The following is a 12111-nucleotide window of genomic DNA, read 5'->3' as shown; positions in this document are numbered from 1 at the left end:
ATACATATTATGTAAAGGGGAACGGTCTTCTCATATTTCACTCCAAGCAGACTTCGTTCCTCCTTAAACATTGGGTCTTTTACTTTGAAAGCAGCTTTCCCAGACGCTCGCGTGGAGCAGCGCGTTTCCCTGTGAAGGGAGGCTGGGCTGTCGATCACTTTGCGGCAGAGAAATCGACCGTATGGCGACGTTAAATGTGCCATTTGGGCACGTTCTAAACTCAGCATATAATTTTTAGTGAGCCTTACCGTGGAACATTTTTTCAAACCAAAGCTGCTGAATGGGTTGCCCGGCTGCAACTTCAGGAACACCGGCTGTCCGATGTCCGTGTGGAGATCCATCAAACTCTGTGCGACGGGATAAATGACGTATGCTACGAGCATATACTATCTATGGCTACGAGACTGGAGTGGAATGCACAAGAGTGGGAATATGAACCATGGTAAGGTCTTTATTTAATCCGTAGGCTACAGTCAGAAACAAGATGGAGAATTAAAGGTTTCTTAAGTGGTTTCTTTATGTTAATACAAGTGTTAAATCGCTCTATATTCTTACAGTGATCACTTTCATAATGTGCGCGTTTCATATAGCACTAATTACTATTCAGATAGATGGGATTATTGGTGTTGCAACTTTGCCTTTTGTGTCTTTATTTATAGATTGACATTTTTGTATAGAAATGAATATTTAAACACAAAATGCCACAACGCAGAAAATTATTTGCACAATTTATTTACAGTTCTTGATTAATGCTTAAACCAGACCTGCAAACTCATAAGAGGTGAAAAAGGTGACAAACACCCGACCCCTCTAGACGACACGGTAAATTGGGGGGGGTTCCTTTATTTGATTTTTTGGGGACATGGAACTAGACAGGGACATTGGGTGCTGTAAATGGGAAGAGGTTCAGTAATGTCCAACACAGAAGTAGACCTACTGGTTATTATGAGCAATTGATAAGCAGGATTTAAGACTTTAATTTAAAATAATGTGATAAAAATTACAAAGTATCCTTATACAAAGGCCTATAGATACAAATAAAACAAAACAATTCATGAATTTCAAGGGTGTAGGTTGTGATTAACCTTGGTTTGGGACACATTTTAATGTGGGGGTCTGGGGGTGTCCCCCCAGAAATTTGAGCATTCAACACTTCATTTCCTGCATTCTGGTGAATTTCTATGCACCAAATGTATGTAAAGTAGGCTAATTTACAGCATGTAGTTTCCTGGTGACAAAAATAGAATACAATACAATGCTTTAATATCATGCATTCTGTATTGCTTTCAAATATTTATTCTCCTGTATTGTTCAAATATTTGATTTAAAAAAGGTAATTATTCGTCTCTATCATTGAGAATGTAGTGGCTGGTGGTATTTTACTTGCCTGCAATCTTCTAATATTTAAAAATAATAAAGTGCAAAATGAGGGTATAATCCTCCTTCTGCTTCCTTAAAACTAGTGGCAGTGACTAAGTGTGCAGTGGAGAGAGAAATATAGGCCCTATGCAGACAGATAGAGGGAGGAAGAGATAGCTTTATTTAATAATTTAGCTTTTTGATTTGTGAGAGTGATCATCGCTGACTTTAGACTGACTCCCGCTGTCTGCTCCGTGAGGCTCGAGCCCATCAGCTGAGCGAACAGCTGTCCGAAAAACGAAACTGAAACTTAACTATCCTGTCCTGCCTGGACTGGTGGAGCAGCCAAATATAAATTAATACATATTGTACTAAACTGTAACACAAGGAATGAGTTGTGGAATTTGCACCAGTAGCCTACAGTAGTCCACATTCTTCGCCCAACCACTAACTGTTTCGTTAGTGAATGTTCCGCGATCTGTTTGTATGTCTCGAGCCCGGATACACAGAGCCCTGACGGAAAACTGACAGCGCGACTAAAGGGACTCTACAGTGAGCCGCTCCCCTCCGTTAGTTTCTGTTTTCCGCCGAGTAAGTTACATTCACCTCCGACGCATGGTCAGCGTTTATGTTTGGCATTGCCCCGGTTCTAAAATGAGCTACGTACCAAAAAAAAAAGAAAGAAAAAAAGTAGAATAATGAGGAGGAGGATTTTAATAGCAGCGGTGGCGGGCCGCTGCTGTGTGAACGTGGGGGAAACACTGAATACATATTATATCTATGGACCATAAAGAGCACCATTTTTAGCAGAGAGTGTCGAGCAGTCAAGAAGGGTTGATGCATGTGAGTAGGCTACTTGCTGAACGAAACAAACAAAGACATTAAAATAATGGCTAGCGATGCGATACTGTTGTCAGCTGTTTGTGCTACCCGCCTCACTTCCGGGCTTCACTGATTCGCTAGCCCTCCACCAATCAAATTGCTCCGACTGAAAGACTGCCCGACGCCGGCTGAAAAGAAGCCCGACCCCCCTTCAGACTCTCTGATGGCCGATTATCGGGCTGGTGTGTCCTGGCCTTTGAAGGTGCTGTAAGCGGAATGGTTCTTTTAGCTAACTTCCTGTCAGTTACTGCAGTTAGCAGTCCCCTCGCTCGTCCCTACGTCACCACATTAATGCACTGCGGTCTTCAAGCAGCGAGTTATCTAACATCATCTCAGATCCATAAGTGTGATAAAACATGATAAAAACCATCAAAACAGACATTGGGAAGGATTTTTACCTGCACCGCCATTGTAGGCGCATACACATTCACCCATCTGTCGCTTTGGCGTGCACCGGCAGTGAGACCATGGAGTGTATATACTATATACAGTGTTTCCCCTAGAATTTTTTTTAGGCCCGGTGTTAAGAGCTGATAAAGAGTATGCGCGCCGCGTGCGTACCAAATTTCTAGAAGAAATTGACCAAAACGAACCCCATTTGGGATGAGCTTCTTTTGACAGCCCCGTTAAAAATGAGGGCATAGGGTTATACTTTCACATTCAGTATGTTTGTACATGTGGTGTTTCTCACAGGATTTTTAGATCCTGCTGGGTGAGAATGGACCTTCTAGGAGGGTCTGGGGGCATCCCCCTGCAGAAGAAACCTTATCCTTTTAAAGTTAAATGCATCAATCTGGTGCACTTTGAGGCGAAATCTGTTTAATTCTGTGCTCTGTAAACAACTGTCATATGTCCTGCCTATTTTCTGTAATAATTTGGAGTCACAAGCCATGTAAACTATTGAAGAAAAACACGTGGATTTAAATTAAAAACAATAAACAGTAAGATCTAATATAGACAGCTCCTGTCTAGTACTCATTTCTGGAATAATCTGAATCACCTCACCTTGAAGCTAGCCTATTGAAAATGTTTCTTTATTTTTTTTTATGCAAATAGCCTTGTTGAAAATAAATGAATTAACATAGGCTACACATCATGATTAGCCTATCAACATGTGTGCTACATAAGGCAACTTCCCTATTCCGACCATTATATTTCATCTAGCCTATTTCTCAATTTAAAACATAAAAATAAAGTAGGCTAGGCCTAGCATTGAAAATACAAAAAAATAAAGCTTGTTGGCCTACTATGGCCTGCTGTTTAAGATAACTTAACAGTTAAAACAATAAATTAATTAATATGTCCCCTGAAAATAAATGATTGCTTTTCTGAGAAGAATGCCAAAGGCAGTAGCAGTGTGGCACTTCTGTAAACTTACTGAAACGAGTGCATGCCGTTTTTTCAGCGCTGTCTCTGCTGTTGATACAGATCGGTTGTGTTGCCACGGCGACGTAGCGATTTTAACTTTCTAAGTTTTGCTCAGCACTTTTTCCTGTTCAACGTCCCTCTTACTGAGTCCTTAATATCTCCATAGAGCAGGCGCTGGTTTTATTTTCGCCACTAGTTCAACGTTTGCTTGCTAGTCATGCTCCTGCTCATTGGCTTGCATGTCAAAAAGTGCGTACCAAATGCACACGCGCATACGTACACACACACACGCAGACACACAGATCAGATGATGGGATGATCAAACGAGAGGTTGTTAAGACAGGCGCACACTAGGGGTAGACCGACAGTGCCGCGCAGACGCTTGCAAATGATTATTACGGAATCAATAAAAATTTAATTAACATTTATTTTTTATTTTTTTTAAGTCAGGCTGCAGTTGGCCTGGCGGTGGGTCCCGTTGGCCTGGCGGCCCCGCCTGTATAATGGTAGGGGAAACACTGATATATGAGTGAGACGAGTGTCGGTTTGTAGCATTCTCTCTTCTGATTGGATAAAAATTTCGGGATCCTCCAATACGTTTATTTGCAGCAAAGCAGCTGACTGAGAGATCGGCTTTATGAAACGCGCACATTATGTAAAGGATCACTGTATGAATAAAGAGCGATTTAACACTTATATTAACATAAATAAACCATTTACTTCACCTTTTAATGTGGTGACGTAGGGACGAGCGAGGGGACTGCTAACTGCAGTAACTGACTGGAAGTTAGCTAAAAGAACCATTCCGCTTACAGCACCTTTAATAAACTGAGAACAGTTTAGGCTAAGTCAGTGCTGAGTAGGCAGATGCTGGACCTGTAGATGCAGCTGAATTGTGACTCAAACGAAATCAGTTGGTTTGTCTATTGGTGTTAGTCGATTTATCGTGTTTACAATAACATTTAATTTATTTTTACTGTAACTGAGTGGAAAGGCTGTTGCATAAGCTAAACAATTAGACATTTCCTTAAACACTTGTGTTGACCTCTTCTCATGAAATGATTGTGACAATGTGATTTATTCTTGATGGATAAAGTGTATCTTCTCCGAACTTTATTGATCAATCTCATCCAAACATATCACAGTGAGAGTTAAACCACAATTAATCTTTGTAAACTGTGTTTTCAGGCTTAAACAAAATGTTGGGGATTTAACAATAGAAAGGGTTTTGTTAAAATGTTTGCACCTTGGTCAATTGAACACTAAACATAAATTCGAGGGGATTTTATGCATACCAATGTTCCAATATTACTCTTTTAAATGTCACTCACTCACTAATATTGAGTATGGCCCCCCCCTACAGGCATTACAGCTTGGGCACTAGCGACATGTTGTCTTAACAGTATAGATGAGAGACAAAGCGTGCTGCTATTAAGAGGTTAGAACCTCTGTGATGACTGCATCCAGGAAACCACTCATTTAGGTGGCGTCTCAGTGATGGTATGGGCCGGTATTCATTATGGAGGAAAAACACCATTGGTGGAGCTGGATGGAAACATCAACACTGTACAGGGACATCCTGGAGAACTATTGCCTCCCACAAGTAAGAAGGGTCTGGGAACAACTTTAGGCTGCAAGACCACAACCAGAGACCACACAGGGCAGCTGCAGTGAGAGGATTTCTTGATGCAGAGGGGGTGGAGAAGATGCCATGGCCTGCTTGCCCTAATTTTGTTTAATTTTTGTTTAATCTCGGCCAGATGTAGTTGACATCCGGGTCTTTCTAACCATCCTAAATCTGGCGACAAGAATCGGGACATCCTTCCTCAATCCCTTTTCAACCATACTAAATAGTAGATAGTATGGGTATTGGAACGCAGGGTTTATCTATCAAGAATAAATCACATTGTCACAATCATTTCATGAGAAGAGGTATCTTATTATTATTTTTTAATATTTTATTTCAACTTTATGAGCGACCGTGGTAGTGTGTATATATATATAGGTCTATTTATATATATATATATATATATATATATGGGTGGGAAAATTCTAGTTGTGATTTTTTATATCCTATACATGATCCCTAGAAGAGGTTTTGATGTGATAGACCTTTTATATTGGTAGCTTTTTATCTTATCTCCTCTTAAAGTAAAGGCTATTGTAAAGGAGGAGAGACATTGCAGGTGTATAGGGTAAACACATTTAACTTATAGATACTGTCATCATCATGACACTTTGCCAGTTGATTGCTAACATTAATAAAAAAAACATTTATATTACAATTTTTTCAGAAATTTATGAATAAATGTGCAAATTTAGCAATGTCTAGCTAATTATACATTCATTAGCCCAAAAGCTAGGTCTTGGAAATAGCCAGAGTTAAAACCATTATTTCATTTTTACAACCTATATGTGTCCAAAGATTTAACAGAACTGATGGATACAGTTTTTTTTCTTTTCATTATATATATCTAGGGTTGCAAAATTCCGGGAATTTTCAAAGTTGGAAACTTTCCAAGGGAATTAACGGGAATTAACGGGAATTTTGGGAATTAATGGGAATTAACGGGAATAAACCAAAAATTTAACAAATTTAAGGTTTGACCTTAACAGTGATTTTAAATATAGTCGGGGGAAATGTATATTTAGCATATTCTTGACTAAATAAACCAGCTTTCATGCTTTCACACTTGAGAATATGTGCTTTTCCTCAATCACATGCACACAGCACACTGCTTACTGCAGGGGTATTGAGGCCACGCCCCCTACATGCACTGTGCATTCCTCCATCACATGCACAGATGATTTCTAGAACCCTGGAGCATTGAGGCTACATTAAGCCCAGAGCACAAGACTTTTGAAGACACACATTTGAACATTTGAACTACATTTAAGTTTGAATATGATAGTCCATTAAATTTCCCCCAATTTCAAGTCAATTCCCAAAAATCGAATATTCCCAAAATTCCTGAGCGAAAGTTCCCATGGAAAGTTTCCGGAAAGTTTCCGGTAATTTACCGGAAACTTTCCACCCCTTTGCAACCCTATATATATCTAAAAATACTATCACAAAATAGTATTGCCTTTTGGGCATGTTTTTAAGAAGAAAATCATAAATCAATTTCTGAAGCACTTACATCATCTAAACTTTCCATAATCATTCCTACTACTATTCTGAAGGTTATTGCAGAAGGATTTGTTCATATGTTGTTAATTGTCTGATTTATGATACATTTAATTCCTAAAAACATTTCTGACAAAATTGTAATATAAAAAAGAATTGTTCAAATGTAAGTAATCAACTGGCAAAGTTTCATGATGATATCTATAAGTTAAAAATGTTACCCTACTCACATGCAGTGTCCATCACAAAAGCATTTACTTTAAGAGGGGAGAACCACTAAAAAGCTACCAATATAAAAGGTCTGTCACAACAAAACCTCTTCTAGGGATGTATAGGTTATAAAAAATCACAACTGGAATTTGCCCACACAGATGGTTCCGGTATCTGATTGGGCCCATGGATTATGATACTTCAATCTAATTCCATAATTTATGAGCAGTAGCCCGGGGTCTTCACACTGGGAGATTGGGAGAGATGCAGACACTTCCTCAACGTGCCTCAAGTGCGGCTTTGCTTGGTTCTGTGTAAATAACACAGAACCAAGCAGAGCTGGCATATTGGCGCACTGTCGTTCTGTCAATATGCCACAATCTCTGTGTAATAGGGGATGTTGACTGCAGTCCATGCTATACATGTGGCACAATAACCCAGGCCTTCTGCTTCAGGAATGTCCGTCTAGTAATCTGCATCAGTCAACACTATATTCAGCCACTGAAATTTGCACGTGGGGTGGAAAAAACAAGCAAACTGGGGAAGTAGATTTGACAGGCATATAAAAACTGCTTTGCCCTACCTCCTGATGGGGGATGGCTGTCTTTCAAGTTGTCCCTATGGTCTCATATTACAAATTGGTAGCACATGTAGAGCAGACAGACTCCTGGTTTAAACTATCTCACGGAAACTAAGAGTTTCTGCCAATTCTTCTCTCATCTTTAGCCTTGTTGCTGAAATCTCAGGGTTATTTTTTACTGTTAAGTGCTGCACGTTCATGCTACTTTTTAAAAGAATATAGTAATTGTTAAAACAAGGCGTTCCAGTTCTCTGCCGATCTCAGTTCTAACTACCACTGTTCTGCCGTTTTAAGGCCCACATTTAGATTCAGTGCTTGGCACACAGAATCCTCCAGACCCACATTATCGTTAGTCTTTGTACTGTATGTTTAACACAGTCTGCTGCCCTGCTGCTACTCATTGTGTTCTCAGCTGGGCTCTCAATGTACTGAGCTCTACGGAGCCCCGCAAGGGACATGGAGGAAAAAAAATAATTTTGGTTGAGAAAAAAAAGGATATTCTTTTGCGAGATAACGCAATAACTTTGCGAGATAACGCAATAACTTTGCGAGATCTCGCAAAAAACGTTGCGTTATATCGCAAAACTCTTTGCAAGATATCGCAATCCAACTTCCGGGTCAGAATTTTACTTCCGGGTCAGAGGAACAACAACCATAACAATGGAGCGCACACACCCGTGTGGGAGATTTATCAACGTTTATTTTGAGCTTGGCCTCAAATATTCGGACATGAAATCAATACTAATTATCAAGACACACACACACACACGCGTAGGCTACACACACACACACGCGTAGGCTACACACACACACACACACACACTATGTGTAGACGGTATAAATTTGACTATTTCAAAACAGTGAACGTTTCCTAGTTTACCCAAATGTTATAAAGCTCCCTGCTTAATTTAATCTTGGCTTGATTGCAAGACGGACACACTGCCGACACTACACCTGAGGAGAACTCTGTGTGGCAGGTCAGATGAAGGCTATTATGAGTCCCAAAGAGTCCTTTGCACTAGGGCTGGGCGATATGGACCAAATCTTATATCACGATATGGCTATATATCACGGTATAGTATTTTTTTTTTAAACTTTTATTTGAGTGGTTTTATAGTTTTATACATATGGACAAAAAAAACAGAATAAGTAAACACATACAATACATACACCACACTCTCCCTTCCCCCCTTCCGCCCCCCCCCCCCCTCCCTCACATAAACAGACAAGGAATACAGAAAAAAGACAAAATGATTATGAAAATAAGCTATAAATACACAAGAAACAAAACAAAGCTAAAACAAAAACAAAACTGGGGCAAACCTCACACATTTTGGTTCCCTAAGTGCCGCAGCACTGGGTCCCATATAGCGGGGAATTTATGGGGGTGACCTGACAGCTCATGTCGTAGCCTTTCCACATGTAGAATGCCCACCATTTCCCTCAGCCAGGTTTCAAACAGGGGGGCCAAGTCGGACTTCCACAGCCTCAGGATACATCTTTTGGCAATTTCGGTATAGTATTTATAGTATCCATACAAAAGAAAAACTGGTGCAAAATACCACACCAGTCTGGCTTTAGTCAGTCAGTGCAAAATAAAAATGACAGCATCAACCAAATAGCCTACATTTTCCAATTGATAGTAGCCTATATCAAAATAATGAAAGACTTGAATTTCCTGCAGTATTTGCTCATCTTCTTTTAAAAAAGCTCTCAAAATTAACTAGTGTGCAAATGTCTGGTATTACTTTAACTCCAGCTTCAACACAAATAATATTTTCAAGTTTGACATGTTTTAAAGTTACATAAAACCAGCCTTGCTGGCTGTCTCCACCTATAACAGCACGGGGGTTAAGCCCTGAGTAGTCTCGCAAAGCCAGACCAAACTACAGCAAGTAGTATGGTCTGGAAGCACACCGTTTAGAGCCGTCTATTCGGGGGGAAACTGGGCTGGCCTGTTTTTATTTCTTTAAACCAATCACAATCATCTAGGGCGGGGCTAACTCCGGGAAACAGCAGCGGTGTCGATGCAAAATAGTGCCAGGGGGGAACTTATTCTGATGGAACATCTTCACGTCCAGAGGCTGTCAGAGAAATGGCTAAATCTAACCCGCAAACGCCACAAAAAAACTATTAAAGACAAAAGGAATACACAGTGTGTTGCTTTCTAACCAGCATGTCAAGACACCATACACTTTAGCCCCCGAAGAGCTCATGGGATAACTTAACCGGAATTAACTAGCCACGTAGTCACTAGGGCTGGCCCGAATTATTCGAATATTCGAATACTCGTTCGGAAAATTAGTATTCGGATTTTAAATTAGTATTCGGAGCTTCGTTTTTTTTTTTTTTTTTTTATATAGGGGAAGGTGGGGTGATTTGTGCATTTTGGAAGTTGCAAAACCCCTTGTTTCTAGAAAACCGTGGAAGAAATTGGAAATGTGACCACATATTTAAGAAGAGCCATCCATTTGACTCATCCTGTAAAGAAGGGAGACACAAGGAATAAGATATAAGCACATTTAAGCTCAAAAAACTGTGTTTTGCCTTTCAAAGTAAAATTTCCATGATCAAGGTTTTTTGATTATTGTGTCTGAACAATTATAGACACGTTTGAAAACATTTGACACATGTTTTAGTGCTTTGGTATGCTACACTTTGAGTCTATATAATTAGCACAATGTCAACCCTAAATTGCTGCATCATGCCTATTGTCCAAAATTCTGGGGATGGGGTGATTTGTGCGCAAGGGCCTGGGTGAGTTATAAGTAAGTAAGTAAGTAAAATGTATTTATAAAAGCACATTTATGACAGTTTGCACTGTCCAAAGTGCTGTACATAGTGCATTCAGTAGGTAAACAATGAAGGTAAAATAACAATAACCAAAATAAAAGACGTAAAGCCCATACATCCACATAAACACAGATAGTAGTGCAGAGGTAAGTAAGTAGTGCAGAGGTTAATGGGGAGGAAACACCAGGGTGTACATATGGGTTTTGAGCCTTGATTTAAAGGCAGAAATGTAGGGGGAATCACATTTGTCAGGTGGCAGTTGGTTCCACAAGCACGGAGCAACTAGTGCAAAGTACATTTCTGAGAGTTGTGCCAGTGGCATGGCTGTATACGCTGGTCACCAAAAGAAAGTGATTGTCTACAGTAGCTCAGAAGAGAGTGACATCTCAATTCCACTTAACGACACCACTGATGAGAGTTCAGATGGCCAGAAAGATGATGATGGTGACTTTGTCATTGTTACACAATGACGCACAAATCACCCCACGTAGTGGGGTGATTTGTGCGACAAGACAACTTTTTTTCCGAAAGCTATATTTCTTAAACAGTTTATTCCAGATCCAAAGTTTTTATTGCCAGGGATGCACAACATCCTGAAATATATGTACATATTTGAGTTGGAGACATAACTGTCAAGGCCTCACTTTAAAATCACTTTGAGTAAAAAGTTGCACAAATCACCCCACCTTCCCCTATAATTTTTTTTTTTTTTTTTTCAACATTTTTTTTTGCAAGAAGCTAGTACTGCAATATAATGTCATCAAATAATTTTATATTTGGATATAAAAGTTAGTAATATTGTAGTAGTAGTAGTAGTAGTAGTAGTATTGCTCATTTAGGAGGATATTACATCACTAAGTGTCATAGCGCATCCATTACTTCACCTCCGAGCGCGTAAATCTTCAACAAAATATGCAGATACTGTCAAAATCGGTTCCAGGGAGTATATAGGGATTATTAACGTTTAAAAAAAAAAAAAAAAAAAAGATTTTTTTTTTTTTTTTTTTTGTTTTTGATGGTGTGTTTTTCTGGAACGAATATTCAAATATTCGCTCGGAAAAACCAACGAATATTCGAAGCCTGAAAAATGGTATTCGGGCCAGCCCTAGTAGTCACGCAGTGTTATCTCTGGTAACATTATCATCGGCGGCCCGTTGTCCTGTAAATCACCAAAGAAAGGGAACGGCGGATCTTAATCTAGCTGGTTATAAGGCCCGGTGCTCAATCCAAACCACCACGCTTCATTTTCCAGAGTTTATGAGGGTATTTCTGCCCGGGGGAAGTTGTACAATGAAGTTGGACAGCTAGGCTAGGCTGCGCAGCGTCCCGGACCGCCGCCGATATTATTATCCCAAAGTATAGCCACACTTTATTTCTGTCTACAGTAATGTGACTTCTCACACCCTGTGTGTGTGTGTGTGTGTGTGTGTGTGTGTGTGTGTGTGTGTGTGTGTGTGTGTGTGTGTGTGTGTGTGTGTGTGTGTGTGTGTGTGTGTGTGTGTGTGTGTGTGTGTGTGTGTGTGTGTGTGTGTGTGTGTGTGTGTGTGTGTGTGTGTGTGTGTGTGTGTGTGTGTGTGTGTGTGAGAGAGAGAGAGAGAGAGAGGGAGAGCGCTGCACAGAAGCACACAGGTTGACTGTGAGCGAATTGTTTCCTAGTTTGAGGGGGAGCTCAATACGGGAACGCCAGCAACAGGAAATGGAGGCGAAGCGTTGTTAGCCGACGCCAGCGCTAATAGACGCTGGCGGAAACGGTTCAGCCAGACTAAGCCCTGAGTAGATGCTAAAGATGTCA

General features: G+C 40.2%; 1 protein-coding gene across 3 annotated transcripts in view; it reads left to right on the top strand.

Annotated features, from left to right (window-relative positions):
- The first annotated feature begins 254 nt into the window (after nucleotides 1-254).
- Nucleotides 255-12111, top strand: part of gask1a (golgi associated kinase 1A) — an 85324-nt gene continuing 73467 nt past the window's right edge. For all 3 annotated transcript variants that reach the window (XM_080039089.1, XM_080039087.1, XM_080039088.1), the window contains exon 1: nucleotides 255-442. In XM_080039089.1, the coding sequence (XP_079895215.1) occupies nucleotides 440-442 (3 nt within the window). In that variant the 5' untranslated portion in view covers nucleotides 255-439. The remainder of the gene's footprint in view (nucleotides 443-12111) is intronic.

Source organism: Ammodytes marinus, assembly GCF_949987685.1.
Source record: "Ammodytes marinus genome assembly, chromosome: 13".
Classification (NCBI taxonomy): Eukaryota; Metazoa; Chordata; class Actinopteri; order Uranoscopiformes; family Ammodytidae; genus Ammodytes; species Ammodytes marinus.
Note: the sequence above shows the minus strand (reverse complement) of the source record. Positions and strands in the feature narration are given on the sequence as shown.